This window comes from Schistocerca cancellata, chromosome 4 (genome assembly GCF_023864275.1).
Source record: "Schistocerca cancellata isolate TAMUIC-IGC-003103 chromosome 4, iqSchCanc2.1, whole genome shotgun sequence".
NCBI classification, from domain to species: Eukaryota; Metazoa; Arthropoda; class Insecta; order Orthoptera; family Acrididae; genus Schistocerca; species Schistocerca cancellata.
The window spans coordinates 551821294-551849261 of record NC_064629.1 but is presented as its reverse complement, the minus strand read 5'-3'; the positions used below and the strand labels follow the sequence as shown (position 1 = coordinate 551849261).

At 38.5% G+C, this 27968-nt stretch overlaps 1 protein-coding gene across 4 annotated transcripts in view; it reads right to left on the bottom strand.

The window, feature by feature from the left end:
* The window catches only part of LOC126185173 (probable cytochrome P450 CYP44), a 244453-nt gene that overhangs the window by 188029 nt on the left and 28456 nt on the right, over positions 1-27968 (bottom strand). For 3 of the 4 annotated variants that reach the window (XM_049928016.1, XM_049928019.1, XM_049928017.1), the window contains exons 2-3: positions 24493-24667; positions 14389-14617 (exon numbers count right to left, since the gene is read on the bottom strand). In XM_049928016.1, the coding sequence (XP_049783973.1) occupies positions 14389-14617; positions 24493-24667 (404 nt within the window). The remainder of the gene's footprint in view (positions 1-14388; positions 14618-24492; positions 24668-27968) is intronic. The other variant, XM_049928018.1, reaches the window with a different exon arrangement.

The window sequence follows — 27968 nt, the reverse complement described above, 5'->3', positions numbered from 1 at the left end:
GCAAGGGATCTGCTTGATTCCCAGTTGTCTGAAATGCCTTTGTTTCATTGGTATAAAATTACACGTGATGACATCTGTGAAACTGTTTCCAAATTATCTAATTTCAGAAGTATGTACTGCTATTGGATGTCTAATTATGTTGTTAAATGGCCAGTTCACTTGATAAGTAAGCCACTGAATTTTATTTTTCATAAATTTTAAGAGTATTGAGCTTTTCCAGTTTCACTCAAAATCCCAAAAGCTATACCCATATTCAAAAAGGGTGATAAACAACTCCCCCAGAACTACAAATCAGTTTCTATTCTGCCAATAGCCTCAAAAATATTTGAATCACTCATGTACATTATTTTGAAAAGCATGACAGTCAGTACAGATTTTGCACAGGTAATAATACCACTGCAGCTGTTCTGGAAATTGTTGATCAGACTTTAACAACTTTCAAGAATAGGAAGACAGTGTCACTTGTATTATGTGAGCTAAGTAAAGTGTGCAGATGCATTCCTTTTACGTATTGCTAACAAAATTAGAGTATTGTCGTATACAAAAATCTACATTAGCATTAATTTCTTCCTACCTGAAAAACAGAGGACAGTTTTTCTCAATTAGAAATAGACACTCCCTCTTAGTAGAAATTGGAACAGGTGTTCCCCAGGGCTCTGTCCTTGGCCCTTTCTTTTTCACTGTGCCTGTCAATGATCTGCCCCATTGTGTATCACAGTCATTTATCTGCTAAGATGATGATACAACTTCACTTACTTCACAGTAAAATGTTTGCTGATACATGTAAAATTCTGAATAATAAGGAAAACTTGTAAGTAATGATGGGGATGGGAAACAGTGTTTGCTAACAAAAATGGCAAGACTGAAACAGTACCCAAGAAAGAGTAGGCCTATGCCTGAACCCATAAATGAAAAAGAGTGTCCATGTGTAATGCTCTTGAATACAAATGGTCTCAGTGCCGACTTTTCAAACAAAAATCATAAACTTGACGATTTACAAAATATTCTTTCAGAATTTAAAAATATTAAAGTTATCTGTCGCAATGAACATTGGCTTACATGTGGTAATATTAAAATTCTTAATAAAATTGAAAATTTCGAATTGGCTAACAGTTTTTGTAGATGAGAGAAATCACGTGGAGGTTCTTGCATACTTACTCATTCTGACATGAAATATGAAATAAGGAACGATTTTAATCATTTGAATGAAGAATGTATATTTGAAAGCTGTTGTATCGAGTTAAGGGACCTAAATGTCTTAGTAGTTTCTATTTACAGAGTACCAGACAAAACTACAATTGAAGCTTTCCTGCTCAAAAATAAGTGCCTTCTTGAAAATCTTAATAAAGAAAAAAGGAAAAATATTATAATAGCTGCTGATTTCAATATTAATATCATAGCTGACAGCAATGATGTACCCAAATTCAATGACTTAATAAAAAAACCTTCGGCTTCAAAGCAAACTTCATGCAACCCACTAGAATAAATGCAGTCAGCGACCTGTATTGATAATATTTTAACAAATTATGTGTTTGAAGATGTTAATAAATTTTGCTTAGATTTAGGAATTTCTGACCACTCTGCATTATTCATTGAACTACCAAAACTCTATAAAGAAATTTCATGTAACAAAAGCCACATGAAAAGGAACTATAATGAAAAAAACCTAACTATATTTAGCAGTAAGTTAAGAGAGGTTGAATGGCCTTATGACAGCTGTATCTCAAGTAGTACTATCTTTAACAAATTTCTTGGTAGCTTTCTTGAAATATTTAATGAAACTTTTCCACTTAAAACCAAATGTAACACAACGACTAGGAAGATTAAATGGATAACTCAGGGTATAAAAATTTCTAGTGCCAGAAAGAGGAAACTACATAATGAACTGAAATATAACAAAAACAGACATTTTTCTGTGTATGTGAAACATTATAAAGCCATATTCCAAAAAGTTGTAAAGACAGCAAAACAAATGGCAAACAATAAATTTATTTTACAACATAATAGTAAGACAAAGGCAGTGTGGTCTGTTGTCAAATCAGAGTTAGGTGTTAATGTCAGTAGTAATGAAATAACTAAGATTAAAGTAGATTATAATGTTGTTGTAAACCCAGCTCAAATATCAGAGTGTTTCAATGAATTCTTCATAAATGTAGCAAAGTCAGAAGCTGATGTAGCAGGATATCAGAATAAAGTAAATCCCTTTGGACTCCATCAAGAAGCTGAGTATCTCACAGATTTTAAAAGAGTCACAATAAAGAATGTGAAAAATGTTATATTGTCATTAAAAAATAAAAATTCTGCTGGATGGGATGGGACACCAAGTAAAGTGATTAAAGCAGTATATGACATAATAGCACCCCCACTAACTAAAATAATCAACCAATCTATTGAACAGGGGTGCTTTCCTGATGTGTTAAAATATGTTCAAGAAAGGGCTGAGGGAAGATATGGGAAACTATCACCCTATTTCTATTCTCCCAATCCTGTCAAAAGTGTTAGAGAAAGTAGCTGCAAATCAGATCAAAAATTTTATCGCAAAAAAATGATATTATTGTAAGTAACCAATTTGGATTCCAACAAGGAAAAAACACACTGGATGCATCAAATAACTTTATTGAGAAGATATGCAAATCATTGGATCAGAGGAGTAAAGTCGCAGGTATCTTCTGTGATCTTTCAAAAGCATTTGATTCGGTGAACCATGACTTGCTTATCTACAAATTAAACAAATAAGGGATTAAGGACAAAGCTCTGAAATGGCTCACATCATACTTGCACAACAGAAAGCAATGGGTAAGCGTCACATCAAACGCAGTAAATTATTATTCTAAATGGAGTACAGTATCACAAGGTGTGCCTCAAGGCTCCATTTTGGGGCCAATCCTGTTCCTATTCTATGTAAATGACTTGCCCATAAATATAAATACCCCGTCAGTTCTGTTTGCAGATGATACTTCTGTTTTAATTGGGGATGATGCAGAAAAAATTCAAAGCTCCATTGTGAGCACAATGAGAACTCTAGAAAACTGGTTCCAGTTAAATGGCTTGCAACTGAACATTGCAAAAACCAATATGGTACATTTCAAAACGAAACATTTGAAATGTGTGGATCTTAAAATACATCATTACAATCATCCTATGGAAGAAGTTAACACAGTCAAATTCCTAGGACTAAATGTGGACAACAACTTAAACTGGAGTATAAATATTGAGTTCCTATCAAATACACTAAGCAGCTTTGCATTTGCAATGCAATTACTAGCAAACCCTACTGACATGAGTACACGAAAAATAGCATATCATAGTTATTTTGAATCTGTCATTAGGTATGGTATCATTTTCTGGGGAAATTCAAGTAGTGTATCTCAAATACTGACTGCAAAAGAAAATTATAAGATACATGTGTATTGCACAACAAACAGAATCTTGTCGCCCATTATTTCGGAACCTGCAAATCCTAACAGTTCCCTCCATATACATTTATGAAATTATAATCTTTGTACATAGCAGACAAAAATTATTTGAGGAAAATCATTTTAACCACACATACAACACAAGAAATAAAAATAATTTTATGTTACCCACACACCATTTGAAATTATATACACAAACTCCACAGTATATGGGGATGACAATATATAACAAGCTAATGGTCAAAAATATATTTAATATGAAGCCAGAGAGTCTAAAAATAAGGCTACAGCAGATTCTGGGGGAGAAAGCTCTGTGTTAGAGCTCAATTTAGTTTCGTCAGCATGTACTGTACTTCCTTGATTCACCGCCAGTTGGCCCAATTGAAGGAAGGTAATGCTGACTTCGGTGCTTGTGTTGACATGCGACTCATTGCTCTACAGTACTAGCATCAAGCACATCAGTAAGTAGCATCAACAAGTTAGTGGCCATCATGAACGCGGTTTTGCAGTCAGTGCAATGTTTACAAATGTGGAGTTGGCAGATGCCCATTTGATGTATGGATTAGCACGGGGCAATAGCCTTGGCGTGGTACGTTTGTATCGAGACAGATTTCCAGAATGAAGGTGTCCAGACAGGAAGATGTTCGAAGCAATTGATCGGCATCTTAGGGAGCACGGAACATTCCAGCCTATGACTCGCGACTGGGGAAGACCTAGAACGATGAGGACACCTGCAATGGATGAGGCAATTCTTCGTGCAGTTGACGATAACCCTAATGTCAGCGTCAGAGAAGTTGCTGCTGTACAAGGTAGCGTTGACCACGTCACTGTATGGAGAGTGCTACGGGAGAACCAGTTGTTTCCGTACCATGTACAGCATATGCAGGCACTATCAGCAGCTGATTGGCCTCCACGGGTACACTTCTGCGAATGGTTCATCCAACAATGTGTCAATCCTCATTTCAGTGCAAATGTTCTCTTTATGGATGAGGCTTTATTCCACCGTGATCAAATTTAAAATTTTCACAATCAATATGTGTGGGCTGACGAGAATCCGCACGCAATTGTGCAATCACGTCATCAACACAGATTTTCTGTGAACGTTTGGGCAGGCATTGTTTGTGGTGTCTTGATTGGACCCCATGTTCTTCCACCTATGCTCAATGGAGCACGTTATCATGATTTCATACGGGATACTCTACCAGTGCTGCTAGAACATGTGCCTGTACAAGTACGACACAACATGTGGTTCATGCACGACGGAGCTCCTGCACATTTCAGTTGAAGTGTTCGTATGCTTCTCAACAACAGATTCGGTGAGCGATGGATTGGTAGAGGCAGGCCAATTCCATGGCCTCCAAGCTCTCCTGACCTCAACCCTCTTGACTTTCATTTATGGAGGCATTTGGAAGCTCTTGTCTACGCAACCCCGGTACCAACTGTAGAGACTCTTAGTGCTCGTATTGTGGATGGCTGTGATACAATATGCCATTCTCCAGGGCTGCATCAGCACATCAGGGATTCCCGATGGAGGCTGGATGCATGTATCCTCGCTAACGGAGGACATTTTGAACATTTCCTGTAACAAAGTGTTTGAAGTCACGCTGGTACGTTCTGTTGGTGGGTGTTTCCATTCCATGATTAATGTGATTTGAAGAGAAGTAATAAAATGAGCCCTAACATGGAAAGTAAGCATTTCCGGATACATGTCCACATAACATATTTTCTTTCTTTGTGTGTGAGGAATGTTTCCTGAAAGTTTGGCCGTATCTTTTTGTAACACCCTGTATAGTAGAACTTTGCCAAAATTTTGACGTGTCTCTTCTACCTGAATCAAATGATTTAGATTATGTACGATATGAGACTAATAAACCAAAATTCACAATTCACATCATGACATCCAAACTCTTCATAAGTTGGTATGCAGACAATGAACTTGTTTATAATCCAAGCAAAACCCAAAAGCATGTGCTAGGACTGTCAGAGACCGTAGATAATAAATGTGTTAAACTCTTACAAAAACATATAGATTTCAAACTCAGTTGGGCAGAACATATCAACCAAGTCTGTAAAAAGATTTCACAAATTGCCTACCTCATGTTGGAACAGAGATATGATCAACAATAATTATTTCCATATGACATATTTTGTGCTCTTTCAATCACATAACATAATGTGTACTCATATGGGGGCATTCTTCTCATATCAGTAACATTTTAAATGTACAAGAAAAAGCTTGTCACTGGTCCTACAGATCACATATAACAGTGGTGAATCTGTAAAATTATGAGCCTGCACTTTTTCTCAAGAACAACATTAAAGAATGAATTATAAGGAAAATAATTCATGAACATGACACTAGAAATAAGGCAAACATTGACATCTCAAGACACAGGCTAGCAAAAACAGGAACTTCCTCAAAATTTTTAAGAAGTTTCCGCTTGCTGCTCAATTCTTGCCATTTAAAAAATTTAAATTTAAATTATATGACTGGCTAACAAAAAATCAATGTTACAATATAAAAGAGTGTTATGATATGTACAATGCTGATAATAATATTTAAGATTATAGCCATATACAAGATACTTGAGTTGTACATGTAATATGAATATTAATTTTTATACTTTGATTGCAACTGTAACTTACTATCACTGGAAAAACCTATTCTACTGTATGTGGTCAATTACAATAAATAATTTGAATCTGAATTCATGTTATGTCTTTCCAGGTGATAAATTACAGTCCCTCCTAGCACTGAAACTGTGCAAATCTCTATTTAGACTATTACACTGCTTGTATTTTAAAATAAATTGAACAGTTTCATAAACATATATTGATGCAGTATTAGTAGAGTCTTACTTTTGAAAATACTTTTGCAAGACTCATTAAAACCAAGCTTACACGCACTACCGGCTTTTCTTTTTTTTTTTTTTTTTGGAGGATGACTACCCAATTTACATGATGGTCACAGCACACCTCCATACTTCATACTTCAGTTCCACATATGAGCTATGGATACACTAAAGCATAGTAGATAATACTAACTTGCTCATAATTAAGAACTTGTGGCATTATCTTATTTATGAAAATTGATTTTCTAATTTTTGGCATCAAATATCAATCTCTGCTCCTACGAGAGATGCCAGTCTAACATTGTGCCAAGGAAAGCAATTTTGCCACCCAACTTTTATTTCTGTACCATCATCAGATGCTCCATCTGGTTGGTGGTGTATCTGATAGTCTATTAGACTAGTTTCACTAATGTTTACAGTTAAGTGATTGTTTTGGAAGTAATTATTAAATCCAAAACACCAAAACAATATCGGACCATATCATTGTGGTTGGGCCCCAGTAACAACTACTGTGTCATCTGCATAAGTTGAGTACCTTACTATTGTGAGCTGTGGGCAGATCATTAACACATAATGTGAACAATAAAGGCCCAACACATAATATGAACAATAAAGACCACAGAATTGACCCTTGGGGCACACCACACTTAACTATAGCTGGACTGGAGCTGTGCTTCTTAATAATGTTGCCCATTTTGTGTATGATTTATGTGACCTGATATCAATCTTGTGGGTATGACTGTAACAGACTTTTAGCTGTTCCTCTGATACTATAAGTTTCCATTGTATTGAGTGGCAGTTCACGAGATACTGTGTCAAATGCACATGACAGATCTGGCAACAAACATGCCACCCTTTTTTTCTCATCTGATTTCATTAATGCACTAGGTCACATATGGCTGATGATGTAGAGTAGTCTTTCCTAAAAAGTAGTCTTTCCTAGAGTAGTCTTTCCTTTCCTAAGTTTCTCATTAACACCTTTTCTTTGACAAGAAAGTTTTCTAATGTACTGCAATAATTTTTTCTAACAATTTGCTTAGAATTGGAATTAAGCTTATTGGTTAATAGTTTTCAATTTTGTCAGCACTACCTTCTTTATGCACTGACTTGACGACTGTATATTTTAATACTGTTATTCAAACTTTTTTGAAGAGGTCAACCAGAACAGGAATGAGTGTTTGCATTTTTGTAGGATAATGGAGCAAATTACATCCCATCTAGTAGAGACTTCGTTGGCATTTTATTTGTTGGCATTTTATTTGTTTCATACATATACACTGATTTATGTACCTGGTAAGGAGTTTTGTAGTCAACAGCTCCAGAGTTCATGCATAAGTGACCTGGATTAATAAAGTAGCTATCAGAAGCATTGCCAACCAGGGTCTAAAACATTCATACTATCAGTCCTCATTTGCATATTGCTAACACTGGGCTTTGATTTTTTTACACTCTTTCATACTGATTTGCTTATGTTATTTGAGCTTGCTATTTTTTGTTGTATAATTTTCTCTGTTTGTAAATTCAGCATTTCTTTATAGGCTTTTTGATATGTTTTGTAGATATCTCTATCTGATGTCCCTGGGAACACACTTTATATTTTCCATGTAATAAACATTTTATCCTTCAGTTGTTTCATTTCTGAAGGCAGTGTCACATGATTTTGAGTATATTTCTTTTTGAAAATCATGGAAAATATTACAATGAAATGGGCAAAGAAATTTATAAAAGTTGTTCCATTTGTCTGCACCATTTTCTGCACAATATACTGGGTGAACATTAATAAAACTAACAAACTGCAGGGATGGATTCCTAACTTGAAATGGAGGAAAAATGAGCCTATGAACATGTAACTGGAAATGCATCATTGCCACTGTAGATGGAACTAATGAATGGAAGTTCCTCTGAACATGTGCTATGTGTTCCTTGTGTGTTGGAGGCTGTGTGATTGACGCAGCATACTTTAAGCAGTAGAATGGTCAGGCATTAATGTCAGGAACAAGCCACAATGATGTTTATGTATGGCAAAACAGATGAGGTCAAAGTTGAGTGTGATATTGAAGTCATCTGATCATGTATAGCAGGGGTAGGTGAAACTAAGTTAATTGTTGGATGTTTTTACCGGCCACCCAATTCTGCTGTGACAGTTCCAGAGTCATTCAAAGAGAGCACGCAAATACCCAGATCATTCAATAATAGTTGGCAGTGACTTTAACCTGCCGTGTATAGACTAGGATGTCTATGGATACATTGCGGGGGATTCAGACAGACAGTTATGTGAAATACTTTCAAACACATTGTCTGAAAATTGTCTTGAGCAGCTAGCTCAGCAGCCCACACACAAGGAAATATCTTAAACCTTGTAGCTATAAATAGGCCAGAACTTATTGGCAAAGTCAGTATAGAAATGGGGATTAACAACCATGATGTCATTATAGTAACTATGGCTATGAAAGTTCATAAATGAGTCAAGAAGGCTAGGAGAGTGTTTCTACTAGATAGAGCAGATAAGGAGTTATTAACATCTCACTTAGACAGTGAACTGGCATTACTTAGTTCCAGTAAGATTGGTGTAGAGGAATTAATGGCAAAGTTTAAGCAGATTGTAAATCATGGTCTGGAGAGTTACATGCCTAGTAAGTGGATGAAAAATGGAAAAACCCACCATGATTTAATAACGAAATTTGGAGGATGCTGAGGAAGCACAGTCTGTTCCACTCTCAGTTCAAAAGGGAATGTATAAATGATGACAAGTGAAAGTTAGTAGAGATTTGTGTGTCTGTGAAAAGATCTATGCACAAAGCATGCAACAGCTACCACCGTCAAACTGTAGCGAACAATCTGGCAGAGAGAGAGAGAGGAATAATAATTATAATAATAATAATCTGGTCATATGTAAAATCATTAAGCAGCTTTAAGGTTTCCATTCTGTCCCTTGTTGACCAGTCTGGTGTTGCAGTTGAAGGCAGCAAAATGAAAGTCGAAATTTTAAATTTCATGTTCAGGAAACTGGTCACACAGGAAAATCATGCTGTCATCTGACCACTGACCACTGGAGAGACTCCCACGTAAACAACATAGTAATAAGTATACCTGGTATATAGAAGCAGCTGAAAGATTTGAAAGCAAGTAATTCACCAGGTCCTGATGGAATCCCAGTTCAATTTTACAAAGAGTATTCTACAGAATTGGCCCCTTACCTAGCTTGCATTTATCATGAATCTCTCACCTAGCACAAAGTCCCAAGACACTGGAAAAAAGTGCAAGTGACTCCAGTATATAAAAAAGGTAAAAGAACAGACCCGCAAATTTACAGTACAAAATCCCTAAATTCTGTTTGCTGCAGATTCCTTGCACATATTTTCAGTTTGAATACAATAAACTTTCTTGAGGCAGAGTAGCTCATGTCCACAAATCAGCATGGTTTTAGAAAGCATTGCTCACTTGAAACTCAGCTTGCCCTTTTTTCACGTGATATACTGAGAACTATGGATGAAGGGCAACAGGTGGATTCCATATTTCTAGATTTCTGGAAAGTATTTGACATGGTGCCCATTGCAGGCTTTTAATATAGGTATGAACATATGTAATAAGTTCACAGATATGTGAGTGGCTAGACTTCTTGTATGTTGTCATTGATGGCACGTGTTCATCAGAGACAAGGGTTTTTTGTTGGTTGGTTGGTTTTGTGTACAAAGGGAACAAACTATAAGGTCATCAGTCCTTTTTCCTGATGCAACCGAGGCTTAAGGTTCAGAAACACCCAACACCACACCTAAAAGGATAACGAATGTAACGGACAAAACATAGGGAAAACATACACCACAAGGAAAAGTGGAAGAAAAGAGGATGAGCCAGCCTCTCTGCAACACTTTAAAATGTCCACCCCAAAAAGACAAGGCGGGATGAACACATGTAGGGAAAAGATGACCACCAAGACAAACAAATGCATAGAAAGTGTGACAGAGTTAAAATGGAGGGAGGGTGGTGACCTCAGAGAGAAGGCTAAACGCTCACCCTTAAATGGTATGATAAAACCCCCATCATGAATAAAACATAAAACTAAATCTGCTGTTAAGGCATTGTCGCCCAACACCGAAGGTAGGGTGCTGGGAAGGTTAAAAGTCTGCCGCAGAGTGGCTAAAAGTGGGCAGTCCAGCAAGATGTGGATGACAGTCGTATGTGAGCCACAGTGACACTGAGGCGGGTGCTCCCAATGGAGGAGGTAGCCATGTCTTAGCCACGTATGGCCAATGCGGAGTCAGTAGAGAACCACAGAGTCCCTGTGAGAGGCCTGCATAGAGGTCTTCCACACATTTATAGTCTCCTTAAGGGCACGAAGATTCAGCTGCTGTTAGACCGTTAACGGCCACTAAAAATAGAGGTTCACTCAATACAGAGCCCTGCGAGATCCCATTCTCCTGGATATGGGGTGAACTATGAGAGGCACCAATGTGGAGCGATAGGAAATTTTGGATAAAAAATGGGAGCAGGCCCCAGAGACCCTGCTCATATAATGTGGCAAGGATATGATGTCTCCAGGTCATGTCGTAAGCTTTTCGTAACTTAAAAAAGACGGCAACCGGGTGCTGGCATCTGGAAAAGGCTGTTTGGATGGCAGACTGGAGGGAAACTTGATTATCAATGGTAGAGTGACCCTGGCAGAAACCTCCCTGGCATGGAGCCAGTAGGCCATATGACTCCAGGACTCAACACAACTGCTGACTTACCATACATTCTAACAGCTTACAGACAACGTTCATGAGGCCAATGAGCTGATAGCTATCCAAATCAAGCGGGTTTTTACCAGGTCTGAGCCCTGGAATGATGGCACTTTCCCGCCATTGCGATAGAAAGACGCCATCACACCAGATCCGGTTGAAGATGATGAGGAGATGTTGATTGTAGTTGGACAAGAGATGTTTGATCATCTGACTGTGGATCCAATCTGGTGCAGGAGCTGTGTTGGGGCAATGTGCAATGATGCTGAGGAGATCCCACTCTGTAAATGGAGCATTATAGGGTTCACTGTGACGTTCAGTGAACGAGAGGGCTTTCCGCTGTTTGAGGGTGTGAAATGCTGGGGGATACTTCTCTGACGTGGAGGCTTGAGCATAGTGCTCAGCAAAGTGCTCGGTAATTGTGTTCGCATCAGTAGAGAACACAACATTGATGTTAATGCCGGTAACACCTGTCGGGATCTGGTACCCACAAACATGTCTGATCTTCGTCCAGACTTGGGAAGGTGACATATGGCATCCAATGGTCAAGACGTATCTCTCCCAACTCTCCTATTTCCTCTTTTTATAAGCTGGCAAATATGGGCACAGAGCCGTTTAAAGGCTATTGGGTGCTCTAGGGAAAGAAGCCACTTATGACGCTATAGAATTCGTTGACGCTCTTTAATGGCGTCAGCGATTTCTGGCGACAATCAAGGTACTGACTTTCGCTGGGGGCACCCTAAAGAATAAAGGATCATGTTTCCTGCCACAGAAACGATCGTTCTAGTGACCTGCTCAACTACCACATCGATGGTACCATGTGGGAGAGATTCAGTGGTGACAGCAGAGGTGAAATCTTCCAAGTCTGCCTTGTTTAAAGCCCATCTTGGTAGACATCTGGGGGAATGGAGCTGGGCGAGTGACAGGAAGATGGGAAAGTGGTCACTACCACATAAGTCATCGTAGGCTCTCCAGTGGACAGATGGGAGAAGTCCCGGGCTGCAGAGAGATAAATCACAGGCTGATTAAGTGCCATAAGCCATACTGAAATGTGTGGCGGCCCAGTATTTAAGAGGCAGAGGTCGAGTTGAGACAGTAAAGTTTCAACATCTCTACCTCGGCCAGCAAGCACAGTTCACCCCACAAGGGGTTATGGATGTTAAAATCTCCCAAAAGTAGGAAAGGTTTAGGGAGTTGATGAATCAGTGTAGCCAATGTGTTCAGGGGTACTGCACCATCTGGAGGAAGCTATATGTTGCAGACAGTTATTTCTTGCATCGTCCTTATCCTGACAGCCACAGCTTTAAGAGGGGTTTCAAGTGGCAAAGGTTCACTGCATACTGAGTTCAGGGCATAGACACAAATTCCACCTGACACTCTATTATAGTCACTATGGTTCTTGTAATATCCCCTATAGGCAGGGGTCCACATTGAGGGGAACCAGGTTTCCTGGAGGGCAATACAGAAAGCAGGTGTAAAGCTTAACAGTTGCTGTAGCTCAGCCAAGTGGTGGAAAAAACCGCAGCAATTCCACTGAAGGATGACGTTATCGTGAGGCTGGGAAGGCATGAAGCATGCAAGGAGGCAGGTTATGCCTCAGGGCACCTGCTGCCACCGATGGAGTATTTGTATCCATTCTTATTGTGGATGAGACATCAGTGAGATCCAGGTCCTCCGGGGATACTGAGAGCTCTACCTCATCCACAGGTGCAGAATTAGTAGGGAGTGGTGGTGTCGGGGCCACTGGAGGGTCCTTTTTCTTAGCAGATTTCTTTGTTTGCTTGCCCTCTCGCTTCTCTTTAGGGGCTTGCTGGGAGGACTTCTCCGAAGTAGCTTCAGGCATGGAGGAAGACTGTGAAGCTCTTCGGCCAGCAGCTTTTGGCTCCTTTAGCCATTGGCGAGTGTCCGCTTTGGCATTAGCAGAGACCTAGGGAGAAAGGGTCCCAACGGACCCCTTGCACATGAAAAGAGCCAGAGGAGGATGTTGCTTCTCCAGCTAGGGGGAGGGGTCTGATGCCCCCTGCGTTTGGGGGGGCCTTCCTCCCGAAGTAGGTACTTTGGGAGCAATGGAAGGAGATTTTTCCCATATCATCAAGGGGGCACATGTATTCTGGAGGCCAGGAGGGCCCACTGTTTGTGGCACAGAGTGTGGTATGACTGGTATTTGTGATGGCAATGGTAATGTAGCAGCAGTGTATGTGGACGTCAACCGAACGGGGTGTAATCATTCAAATTTACGTTTAGCATCTTGGTAAGTCAACTGGTCCAGGGTCTTGTACTCCATGATTTTCTGCTCCTTTTGGAGTACTGTGAAGTCTGGCGAGCAGGGGGAGTGCTGCTCTCCGCAGCTGGAGGAGGTGCACAGGGAGTATCTGGATGCAGTGGACGTCCACCGTCTCAACATGTGGTGTTGGAGGTGTAGTGGGAAGACATGTGTCAAAATTTCCAGCACTTAAAGCACCGCACAGGGGGAGGGACATATGGTTTAATGTCACAGCAGTAAACCATCACTTTGACCTTTTCAGGCAATGAATTACCCTCAAAGGACAAGATGAAGGCACTGGTAGCGACCCTATTGTCTTTGGGTCCCCTGTAAATGTACTGCATGAAATGAACACCCCACCATTCTAGATTGTCACAGAGCTCGTTGTCACATCAACTCTGTCTGACAAATATTTTTGTAAGAAATCACCAACTATGCTACTAGAAGATCTGTACAGCCCCAAAACAATCAGGGGTACTTTGTTTACTACTAGCTTAATGGTCAAATTTCGAATTTCATTTCCACACTAAGTTCTGTAATAAAATCCAGTATTGTGACATGTAGATGGTCTTTACAATACATGGCAATACCATCACTTTTATGTTCTGATGGACTGAAATTATTGCACAAAGTATACCTGTCAAATATGGTCATAGTAATAAATTAATGGACACACTATGTTCTATAAGAGTGATCACATCCACATTCTCCTCACTTAGTTCTTACTGTACCTGTATGCACTTGTTACTTAGATACTGAATATTCTGACTGAGCACTTTGAGATTTGTTTTCTGTTTCTTCAAGACATTCCTTTCGAAACTCTACCTCTCCACGACTTTCCCTTATGTGTTACATTCAGATGCTACAAAAATGTGGACATTGCCACCTCCATCAGGATATGTTAGTCTCCCTTGTTTATGATTTTGCAGACATCCATGCACATTTTACTGAAAGTCACAGAGCCTAGTCCATTCAAATAAAAACTATCCATCCCTAAACATTGGGTGAATGAAAATTGCTCCAGCCTGTTGTATTGTTCTTTCATATCGCTCTTTATTTTGCAAATGTACTTTACAAAGTCACTTGAGACACCCAGTATATAAATACAATAAAAAATAATAATTATGGAAGTTACATACACATTACCTAAGCCCAGTGAAATGTTTTTCTGCTTTCTATATAACTGGGCTGTCTCCATTAAAGGCGCGACAAATGGGGTGTGCCCTTCATTCGCATACACCTCCTTTATGTCATCTGGATCAAAAACATGCACAACTGTTCTGGATCCTATTGTTTCTCTAACAATTGGCCCATACTGCTCATGTAGACGTTCTAAAACTTCGTGATACTTTCTGCCATCAAAAGCACCTGCAAAACAGCCAAACTTACAGTTAAGTTCAGCACAGTTTATTAATAATGACATTTGAGCAACTTTGGAATAACAATTGCAACCTAGATTGTTTATGTTAAAGGATAACAGGGCGTGGAAAATTATAAATCATAAATCTTTTCATTATCACTACGGATATGTAAACACAGAAAAAGGTTAGAGAATTGCTTAGTTTGAAATCTTCACTATATACTGTGTCACACAAAGTTCTGAAAACGGAAGGAAGATTAGGGTTTCATGTTTCACCAGTTATGAGAACATTAGAAATGGAGTACAAACTCAGACTGAGAAAGAATGGAGAAGAAAATCAACTGTCCCCTTCTGAAAGGGTAATTGAGTTATAAGATATTGTTTGGAAGGGCAACAGTTCACATCTCTATCTTGCTAACCCATTTTACATTTTCTGTGGGTCACTAAAGGTCAATGCCAGGATGACATTATATCCTTGCAGATATAATCTTATAACTCACTTCCCACAAAGCACTAAACCAGAATTTGTCTTCTTCTTGTTATGTGCCCATGTACGAGGGTGGGCTGAAAAGTAATGCCTTGAATGTTTTATTCTGTTCTCAATATCATCTGAGGTGTTACATGTAATGCGTATTACTTGGATGACCTACCAGCATGTTGCAACCCTCTACCACAAGAGGGCACTATAAAGTGACATTGCACTGTGTATTGTAACTACTGTATGTCAGCACAAAAGAACCACCATGCTGTAATACAGATTCTAACCACAGGAAACATGCCTCCAATTGAAATTCATAGAAGAATGAAAGCTGTGTATGGTGATATGGTGATGTGGTGGTGTGACAATGGGTTGTTCATGCACACTATCATGGATTATCCTCCATACACTCCCTACTTGGCCACATCTGATTTTAATCTGTTTCTAAAAGTTAAATAACACCTTTGATGACTTCACTTAGGTAGTGATGAAGTGGTGCAAGCAGAGATGATGTTGTGGCTGTGAACAAAGTCAAACATTCTATGGTGATGGTATCAAGAAACTGGTCTCTCACTGAGAGAAATGTGTCCATCAGCAATGTGACTGTGTTGAAAAATAAATATGTAGACATAAAGAATAAAACTGTAGAATGTTAATAAAGTTTGTTTTATTTAAAAATCTTTAAATTTTTCACATAAAAAATTCAGAGACATTACTTTTCAGCACACCCTTATACAACTGCTCAGATACAACAAAAGTCATGATTTCAAAGACTATGGTAGTGTGGTAGGTAGGTTAACTAGTAGCATGTGAACAGCACAACAAAAATGACTTTTATTCTTACAGAGGGAGAAAACTATTAATTAAAACATCACACAACCTGAAAACAAAAGCTGCTGGATTGTTTCCTATGCTACACACAATGTATTAAAAAACTTTTATTTTGAAAGTATTGGAAAGAAAGGAAGTTCTAACAGAAAATTCTGGAAAGCTGTGTATGGTGATGATTGTATTGACATTATTAATGTGTGACATTGGGTTGTTCATTCACACTGTCATCAATCATCCTCCACACAATCTGAACTTGGCCCCATCTGATTTTCATCTGTTTCTAAAAACATTAAAATTTAGTTACCAATGTCTTTACCTGGATATAACACCCACACATTCTAAAGTTAAAGTCAAGTGCTGCAACCAGCAAATGTTATCATTGCTGAACTTGTTAAAAATTGTGTTTTTATGTCTTGTTAGTTTAGTTCAAATTGTTGCATGTTCTAAAGATTATATTCATGGTAATTTGTTATCATGTGGAAAGTGTCGGTAGGTTTACATATGAGACAGTTACAAAACTCTTTCTTTTCAATTTCAATTTGCAATAACATTTGATAACTGCAACATTATCACTTAAATACTACCTACTCAGAAATTCATCTACAAACTGAGAGGACGTGTCAAGTAGAAATGATTTTGGTTTGTTTTTAAATATTTCATTATCTGCCAGAACCTTTGATTCATCAGGGCAATGGTCATATATTTTTATGGCTGCATTTCTTGCTCCTTTCTGTGCACGAGTATGGCTATTTTTGTTCCTAGTGTTACATGTATGATTTACATTATTATTTTTAAGTTGTGCCTCATTCTTGACAACACATTTCATCAAAGAGGTAATGTATTGTGGAACTGATGTTAGTATATCTAATCTTTTAAACAGATGGCTATATGAAGTTCAAGGATGGACACCAGATATTATCCTTACAGCAGTTTACCATGTAATGAACACTTTTTGAGTTGTATGTAACTGTCTCAGAAAATTATTCCATATGACAGCAATGAATTGAAATATGTGAAGCAGGCTAATTTTCTAATACTTTCATCATCAAAATCACAAATTACATGTGGAGAAAATGTAAGTGAACTCAATCACTTGAGAAAAACCTGCTATACATGATTTTCAATTCAAGCTGTTATTAATATGCACATCTGAGAATTCTGAATGATTGGTTTCATGTATTTCCTTTCACTTGTGCTGTACTGTTAATGATGATGATATATCTTGTTTTGTGGAGAACTGAATGTACTGCTCATTAAATACATTAAAGTTTAATAAACAACGCCAGTGGGTATAACACCCACATAGTCTAAAGCAGAAGTCAAATGCTGAAACTAATAACAATTATGTCCTCAATGCCAAGAAATCTTTGTTTAATGTGAGGTAATAGTATCAATGATTTGAAGATGGCTGCTTGACCAAAACTGTTTGTCCATAAATAAGTACACATTACAGCAGCTTTTGATGCTATCCTGTGAATGAACTGCATTTTTTTCTAAGTTAAGTGACAGACTGTTTACCAAAAACCAATCAATAAAAATTTTGAATATTTCATTTTTTGTTTTAGCCAGTTTGTGCTTCATTATGATGCAAATACACTATGTGACCAAAAGTATCCGGACACCCCCAAAAACATGTTTTTCTCATATTAAGTTCATTGTGCTGCCAACTAATGCCAGTTACTCCATATCAGGAACCTTAGTAGTCATTAGACATTGTGAGCGAGCAGAACAGGGCACTCTGTGGAACTCACAGACTTTGAACGTAGTCAGGCGATTGGGTGTCACTTGTGTCATACGTCTGTACGCAAAATTTCCAGACTCCTAAACATCCCTAGGTCCACTGTTTCCGATGTGATAGTGAATCGGAAACATAAAGGGATATGTACAGCACAAAAGCATACAGGCCGACCTTGTCTGTTGACTGACAGATACCGCCAACAGTTGAAGAGGGTCATAATGTGTGATAGGCAGACCTCTATCCAGACCATCACACAGGAATTCCAAACTGCATTAGGATCCACTGCAAGTATGATGACAGTTAGGTGGGAGGTGATAAAACTTGGGTTTCATGGTCAAGTGGCTGCTCATAAGCCACCCATCACGTCGGTAAATTCCAAATGACGCCTCACTTGGTGTAAGGAGTGTAAACATTGGACAATTGAACAGTGGAAAAACGTTGTGTGGACAAATCATGGTACACAATGTGACGATTCAATGGCAGGGTGTGGGTATGGCGAATGCCTGATGAACGTCATCTGCCAGCGTGTGTAGTGTCAACAGTAAAATTTGAAGGGAGTGGTGTTATGGTGTGGTCGTGTTTTTCATGGAGATGGTTTGCACCCCTTGTCGTTTTGCATGGCACTGTCACAGCACAGGCCTACATTGATGTTTTAAGTACCTTCTTTCATCCCACTGTTGAAGAGCAACTCGGGGATGGCAATTGCATCATTCAACACAATTGAGCACCTGTTCATAATGCATGGCCTGTGGTTGAGTGGTTACACGACAATAACATCCCTGTAATGTACTGTCCTGCATAGAGTCCTGACCTGAAACCTATAGAATTAGCTTTGGGATGTTTTGGAACACCGACTTCATTCTAGGCCTCACCAAATGACATCGCTACCTCTCCTCAGTGCATTGCTCTGCAATTAATGGGCTGCCATTCTCCAAGAAATCTTCCAGCACCTGATTGAATGTATGCCTGTGGGAGTGGAAGCTGTCATCAAGGCTAAGAGTGGGCCAACACCATATTGAATTCCAGCATTACTGATGGAGGATGCCATGAACCTGTAAGTCATTTTCAGCCAGGTGTCCAGATACTTTTGGCCACATAGTGTAGCATTATTTCTCCCTAGTCAGTGTAAGGTCTATTGTATCCTGCCTGACAAAACCAGTGAAGCATCCAGAAGGTGAGGAGGAAACAATGTGAAACTTCACAGCTTGAGAGGGTATGTGATGCTATTTCAATGATTGCAAAATCCAGTCAAATTTGCAAAGAACTTGGTTGTATGAACCCACTTATCAGTATGACATTGCATCCCATCTGGCCTGGATGCATGCTCTGATTCAGTTGGAAAGAGGGTCATAAACCATTGTGAACTCTCCTGAGACAAGCTGGCCCACAGCTGTTGCAACTGGTCCTCAGTATCCTGAATATTGGCACTTGGATGAAGTGGTCCTACACAAGTTCTATCAGAGATATATCTGGGGATCTTGCACATCACAAGAGTACCTCAACATCATGCAGACAGTGCAATGTGTGGATGAGTGTTATCCTGTCAAAAAGCAGGCACCAAGATACTGTTGCATGAGAGGTAGCACATGAGAATGGAGGATGTCTGAGGTGTACCACTGTGCTGACAGAGTTCCTTCAATACCCAATGGCTCCCCACAGTGCGGCTCTCCAAAACAGTGGGAGAATTAGAGCTCTCCCCAGGTCACCACCGTACTTGCTGTCAATGGTCATCAGAGTAATGCAGAACAGCAATTCATTGCCAAACACAACGAGATGCCATTCATTAGTGGTCAATACTTGCTAGTCATGGCGCCACTCCAAACACAGCTGTTTATGTTCTGACATTAACAGCAGCCAACATATAGGAAGTAATTACCTAGACTGGTTGCTGCTAGTCTACAACCAATGGTGGGGGATGACACAGATGTTACAGGGAATCCATTACTTGTACTCAGAAGGTATATGCAGCTGTGAAGGGGTTATGATATGCTTGGTGCACAATACGGAAATCCTTCCCCTGTGGTGGTCAGTCATGATCGACCTGAACCTTGACGTCAAGTATGCCTGCCATCGCATTTCCATGCAGTCCAACATTGGGCCATAGTCATACTCAAATGTCCTATAAATCTGGATGTTGCAAAATTCAGGTGCTAATAATGCTGTCTCACGCAAGTACACGGCATTCCAGGCTGTTGACAGTGATCACTCAACATCTGCTGCTGTTATGCACCTTAAATATCCTATCAAGCAGGGTAATAACACTAAACACAAACAACACTAATGCGATCTGGTGGCTGTTCTACGCGTCACAGAGAATTGCACCTCTATAAACATTTACATACTTGTCAATGGTGTGTATGTTTATGAAGTTACATTGACATCCAATCATGTGTTCTGGATGCTTCGTTTTCTTTGTCAGTCAATACATATAGCAAGAACAGGAGTGGCTCCAGAATTGAACCCTGTGTAATACCAGTAGTAATTTGTCCCCACGATTCATCACGAGAGCTGCATGAACTATCTAACATAGATATTGCTTCCTATGAGTTAAATGTAAAGTGAACCAATTACTCAATAAAATAGAAATTTCTCAAAAATAATGTTGTTATTTAGACAGTCAAATGCCTTAGACAAGTCACAAAAATCCCAGGATGGGAAATCTCGTCATTCAGGTGTTTCAATATATGATCAGTGAAATAGTCGATAGCAAGTTCTGTGGAGAGACCCTGCTGGAAACCAAATAGTGAATGACTCAGAATCTTACAGTTGAAGATATGCTGAACTATTCTTAAATATATCTGAAAAGGAAGTTGATAGTGAAACAGATCGATAGTTATTAACATCTGTCCCATTACCTTTTTTTAAAGAGGGGTCCACCAATGTCATACTTTTGCCTTTCAGGAAAGATATCTTGTGTAAGTGAACAGTAAATATATGGCTGAGAACTGTACCTATATTAGATGAACACGTTTTTAAAAATTTGCTTTAATTGTTGTCAAGCATATAAGAATTCCTTTTTTTAAGAATTAAGTATTTTCCAGATTTCCCTTGAAGATGTTGGAGTATTTCTGAATTAACTGAATGCTTGTGTTACTGATTATTGCATATACAGCAATACCTTTTCTTTTGAGATGACTGTACCAAGTTTGTCAATTATGCTTAGAAAGTATTTGTTAATGAATCTTGTTATATGTTTAGTGACAAGGACTATTTGGTCATTATCTGTAATTATTAAGATCATCTCATTCCCAAACAGACTCCCTTCTAACTGTGTTATGTATTGTTTTAATTTTATTTTGAGAGTTATTAAATTAAAGCTGATGAGCTTGGTATACTATTAAAAAGTAACAACAGAATGATTTTGTGTATAAAGAACATTGGTTAAAGGATGAAGATATAAAACTGTATGTACCATCAGGTTTCAAATTAGCTACATACTACTGCAGACCCAGTGAATCTTATGGTGGTTCATCCATATATGTTACCAATGACCTAGACTTAAAGTTTTCTGTTCTTGAAGTTAGTGACTTGTGCATTAAAGGTGTTTTTGAAGCAGCTGCTTTGATTATACCTAGTATACAGCTCATAACTGTTTCTTTATATCACACTCCTGAAAGTAATGTAGAACAATTTATAGAATGTTTAGAAAAACTTGCGATGAGTATACAAAAGTATACTAAATACAAAATATTAATTTTTGGGGATCTAAACATAGACATTAGGAAAATGACAGCCATAAATGTTAATGTAGTAAATATCTTAAGATCCTATAATCTCTTTTGTGCTAATGATAGTCCTACAAGGCACGTCTTCTGTCTTGACAATCTAATAACAAATGTGAATTTGAGCTAGGCTTATTTAATGTCGATTACCTGTCGGACCACAGAGGTATATGGGTGAAAATAATTACAGAAAAACCAAAAGAAGACCAGGAACAAACTCAGTTTGTGAGACTATTTACAGATAGAAATATCAGCAAGTATAGAGAAGAACTTAAGTCTATAGATTGGAATCCTATTATACATTCCTCCAGAAATGTGGATGAAGTCAGCACATTCCTCAAAATCATTTCTGAAATCTTCCATACATGCTGTCCACTAGATAAGAAACAAAACAAAAAAAGTTAGGAAGCCTAGCCACTCAACTTTACAGAACTGGTTTCACTTCAATTACAAAAACTGAGACTATTGGTAATTACTTGTCACGATAAGGTCAAAAAGGGAGCAGTAGATAAAGAAACTTACAAAAACCTGAAAAGAAAATACAGATCTGAAATTAAAATAGCCAAGTGTAAGGCAAATGGTGATTTCATTAAAAAATCACACAATAAATGTAAGGCTGCATGGAAAGTAATAAAAGCAGAGCTAGGTATGGATATAAACTATAAAGACAACACAAATGCTGCTAACATCACTGTTGATTTCAATCACTTTTTTGTCAACTCTGCCAATCTTAGCCTCTCAACTCAGGGCAACCAGAATTCCAATTCTACACATACACCTATTTCTGACCCTATATCTGGTGGAAATTTTCAACAAAACATTACAAACATAGTGTCAGCCTGTAAATGGAGAGAAGTACAAGTAATTGATATAATTAAAGCAACCTCTAAATTATGATACTCCAAATCTGAAGATGTTTATGGCCTGTAAAACTTTATGATTAAAAATTGTAGATTTCATACCATATCCTCTTTGCATACAGATAAACTGGATGCTCTCTGGTGGACAGTTCCAGAATGTCTCAAAAAGACAGTGTTAACACCATTTTACGAAAAGGGTGACAAATCCTGTATCAATCATTATAGACCAATTTCACTTGTGCCTATTCTCTCAAAAATAATAGAATATTGTATACTTTAGCAAATATGCATACACCTATCATACAACAATATACTAAATGATTCTCAATATGGATTTAGGTCAAACTTATCAACAGTCAAAGCAAACCGTATCTCTTTTGTACTACGCTCATTTGAGTCAGAATTATCTGCTAAGCCATTTTAATTGACTTGAGTAAGATTTTCGACTCAGTTAACCACAAATTATTATTAGATAAACTGCGTTGCTATGGAATCAAACACTTGGAACTCTCACTAATTGAATCATACCTCAGCAATAGAAATCATAATGGCCGAAAGTCACAGACTGTAAGTATAAAACGAGCTGTTCCTCAGGACCCAGTGCTTGGCCCTCTACTATTTATATTATTTGTAAATGACTTTCTGAGGAACCTACCCTGTAAATCTATCCTCTATGCTGATGACACAACATTAGCTAATTCTGGAAAGGATATAAACAAATTGAAGGAGGAAAGTGAAGAATGTCTCAAATTACGTAATACCAGTTTTAAAACTAATGAGTTAACTGTGAAACATGAAAAGACTGTGAAGATAATCTTCAGTCTATCAAACAGTTATCATCTGTTAAGCTACAAGGAATACACGTTGACTCGAAATTAACTTGGGACACACATACAGATTATGCATGTCGAAAGTTAACATGAGTTATCTACCTACTAGCCAAACCACACCTGTGTTACACAAGATTTATTACTTCATTCATACTATGCCTTCTTTCACTACCATCTACAATATGGCATTCTTTTATGGGGTAACTCCCCAGGAACCAAAATAATTTTCACTTGGCAGAAAAAAGCAATTTGACGTCTTTATGGAATCACTGACAACAAGACCTCATGTAGACCTTATTTTAAAGACTTAAAAATTCTCACAGTCCCATCTCTTCACATATATTGTTACCTATTAAACATAAAAGAAAACTTAAACCACTACACCATAAGGAAATCTGTTCAACAAAACAATACTCAACAAACAAACATGATTGATACACCCACAACCAGGCTTAAGAAAACCCAATCTAGCTATGAATACATAGACATAAAATTATTCAACACTTTACCCATACACTCTCACTTGGTTTCACTGGATATTTTCAAAACTAAAACCAAAGTGTGGATACTTTCTATAGTATAGAAGAATTTCAGAATAGATGTAAAGATGACCCAATTTATTGATAAATTAAGGCTTACTGTTACGTATGGATATGGGTGCAGAGGCAGCTATAAGCTAATAGGGTACAATCAGCTATATTTTTTACTGTGTAATATTTTGTTATACGAAACATAATGTACAAATAGCTGTAATTCTTCTGATGACATCGACTGCATGTTAATGCTGAAAGATGGATAAAATAAATTAATTAATTAATCTCTGATTGATGTGAATACAATTTTTTTTTATTTTCTTAAAACTCTTCTCAATAATGACAATACCTCCCATAACATGAAAGCACTCTGACATCTATGATCATCATGCTTCATATGTAATCCAGTTTTTGTTTTCAGTAGCTGCAAGTGATGTACTACAAAAGGTATTTATTCATCTCCTGGTGTCCCACAGGAGATTTTAATGTGTGTAGCTCAATGACATTCTGGACCAGTAAAGTCTGAAGTTTGTCAAATATCTGATAAACTCAAAAATTCAAGATACTGTTTCTTCTGAATGTAATCTACTACTTATTTCTGCATCTGATATCGATAATAAAAATTATCTTTCTGCCTTGGCATCCATAGCATTAAAGATGTCCATACTAATTGACATTAAGTTGAAACTCATACATCTATAAATAACACTCAAGCTGAAATTTATATGTCTACGTTTAGTACACAACCTCAATGAATCCCATACAATTTACTACATTGTTTCAATTTTTCATTGTCACAGCACTATCAAAATCTCACAAAAACATTCTTGTCACAATTGATACACACAGTCTGCTCTGTTTTTGTCATTACAGCACAGTTTAATTACGTACCCAGCTTATAATGAAGCAAGTTTCCCCACAATGGTAATCTGACTGGACCTGGAATGTCATGAAAAGGTTTTGCTCCTTTATGTGCTGACCGTAAGTACAAATGCATGCCAAAACAGTGTTTTGAAGATTTTAAATGTCTCTGGAATAATAAGTATTTTTGTCCTACTGTTGCCATCTGAAAAAATGAAACATGAGAATTACACACCAATGGAAAATTCAAGACAGATCATAATAAATCACATACACAACTGCATGTGCTGCAAACGCACCCTTCCACACAGCACCTCCCCCCCCCCCCCCCCACATACTAGAATAGCACATGTCTATTAATTAAAATTTTACAATTACATCCCAAATTAAACATCATATATGAATTCAGCATCCATGAAGCTGAACATTCTTTCCATGTGTACAATAAATTGTAAATTCAGTATCAGTATCCTAACACCCAAGACTCGTAGGTAACTCCTTTTCTTTGTGAAATCATCCTTTCCTACAGCTGAACACTCTAACAGAATAATTTTATTTCAGTTCAGTCAAATGAATGAATACTTATACTAGAAAAGTAGGTATGAAGCTATTGTGTATTTTAACATTCCTTCATAACATTACATTGTGGCAGCAATGTTTACAAGTATCATAGAGTAATTTTTAAACCCTAAAAAATTAGTTGTTGGATACTGACACGACACAATTCATACAGTTATAATGCAGCCCACTCCACACGAACTATAGCCTTAGTTTTTAGGAACATGTCAATAAGTCTTACATTATCTAATAATTTTGTGTCATTCACGGAATTTCAGCCAGTAACACTGCTAAATGTAGGGCCTCAAAATTCCATCTAAGTCTCTAGGAATAGTTAGGCCTTACTACTTTAACAGAACAACTCAGAATTCAGATTCAGTATTAATGTTTCTGTTTTGATACCTATTGACAGCATTATGGAGACTCCATTATTATTATTATTATTATTATTATTATTATTATTATTATGTGGTTAAAGGGACTTAACTACTGGGTCATCAGTCCCTCATTATCATGAGAGAAACATCTAACATGATAAAAAGTGACAAAAATGGGGACTTGGCGACTCCAACTATATAAGCAAGTCAAAGAGTTTAAATGGGCATGACACTAGATGTAACACAATAGGTAAAAGAAAACAGAGATAACCCAGGCAGCATCTTGTACAAGAGAGTCTAAAGGCACAACAAGGTGAGGGGGGAAGAAAGTAAACTGTGGTCACAGAGCGAGGCTCCCCCTCCCCTCTCCTCCACAACTGCCCCTAAAAATGGAAGTGGAGGAGTGTTATAGTTTAATGTAAAATCCACTCCCCCTCAGGAAATGCAAACTTTGGTAGTGGCTGTCTCATCATCCAAAAGCATCTGAGGTAGCAAGATAGGCAAGCTGAGAGCATGCCACAGATCAGCCAGCAGGGCGCACTCAACAAGAACATGTGCTATCGTCAGTAGACCCCCCACAACCACACTGAGGAGGATCCTCCAAATGCAAAAGGAACTCATGGGTGAGTATCGTGTGGCCAATGCATTGTCAGCACAACACAATGGCACCTTTTCGAGAGGCCTGGAAAGATGTATGTCACACCGTAGTAGACCCTTTAATTGCTTTCAACTCTTTTCGGGTCATAGTAGCCTGCCATTCCAATTCTCGATGTCAAGTTAGTTTCCTGAAGTCACCTCTTTAGCTAGACAGTCGGCAAGTCATTTGCTGGAATGCCTATGTGGCTCAGTGTCCAGATGAAGGTCATTATCTTTCCAGAGCTGTAGAGGTGTACCAGTAGGTCCTGGATGTTGGCAACCAAAAGATTTTTGGTATAGCACAGGGTTATGTCTTTTAAGCTACTCACAGATCGTTACAGATCAGAAAGTCTGTTGTGGCCTGGGATTTGATCTACTGCAACCAATTCTGTAGTATATACACCACAGGCACTCAGCAGGGTGTGCTTCTCAAGTCCCCTTGCATGAGCAAAAGCGTAACTGACCCTGTTGTTGACTTTTGATCCATCTGTGTACATGCATACCAAATCAGAATAATCCTGGAGGATCAAAAGAAACAGGTGTTGGAGAAGGGTAAGATCAGGATATATCTTGGGGCTGCAAAGGAGGTTCATTCATATCACAGGACAGGGTACAGACCACAGGATGTGTCAAGAGGGAGCTCTAGGAACACAGACTAACCAAGGATGTTGGAGGTCCTTCAGTAGACGAGTCAGAACCCAGCTGGTCTACCCAGTTTTGGGTGAAGCCCACAAACAGTCTGAACTGTTGGTCATGGAACAGAGTTGAGTGACATGGATGAGTCAGCATCTGACAGATTGTGACTGCGTATCTTGCCAGAAACTGCTGTTGTCTAACCCGCAGTGGTGGGACACTGGCTTCCACTGGGAGGGTGTCAACAGGGCTCATGCAGGGGTCACCCATTGTCATCCACACTCCAGTGTGGTGAACAGGGTCCAGTAAGTTCAGTACAAATGGTGCAGCTGACCCATAGGCAACACATCCATAGTCCAAGTGGGACAAAATCAGAGCTTTGTAAAATATCAGAAGAACTGTGCTGTCCGCACCCCACAAGAGGTGACTAAGAAAATGGAGTGCATTCAGCTTCAGCTTCTTAATGCAAGTTGCCTTGAGCCAGTGAATATGCAACAGCTAAGCTGGCTTGTTGACATATAAAAATACCTAAGAATTGGAAAGTTTCAATGACTTCAAGTAACTGGTCATCAAGATAAATTTGTGGGTGTGGGTGCACAGTCCAGAGTGGATAAAAATGCATAACTCATGCTTTTGAAGGAGAAAACTCATAGCTGTGATTCAGGGCCCAATCACGGACTCTCAAGACAGCCGCTGAAGTTGGTGCACAGTGATGTAAGAAGCATGATACAGGCAAAGATCATCCACATATAGTGATGAAGAGACTGTAGGGCCCACTACATTTTCGATACCATCGATGGTGATAGCTGACAGCATTACACTCAGAACCAATCCCTATGGGACTCCAGTTTCCTGTACATAATGGTTTATGATAGTTGAACCTACTGGACCTGAAACAGTCAGGGAGATAGGAAATTCTGGATAAAAATGGGTAAACTGCCCCATAAATGCCATTCAGGTATGTAGATACAATGTGATGTCACCAGGTAGTATCGTATGCCCTCTGTAGGTCAAGAAACATAGCAACCAGATGTTGGCAATGTGTGATGCATTGCACACTGCAGATTCAAATGAACCAGGTGATCCTGTGGTGGACTGGAAAGCCCAAAACCCACTTTTGAATTGTGATATATGCCCTCCCTTCAAGGCATCAACAAAAATGACGGCTGATCATTCGTTCAAATAGCTTACACAGCCCCTTCGTCAAAGACATTGGCTGGTAGTTACTTAAAATATGTCAGTCCTTTCGAAGTTTCAGGACAGGAATAATAATACCTTCCTGCCATTCAAAGTGAAATACTC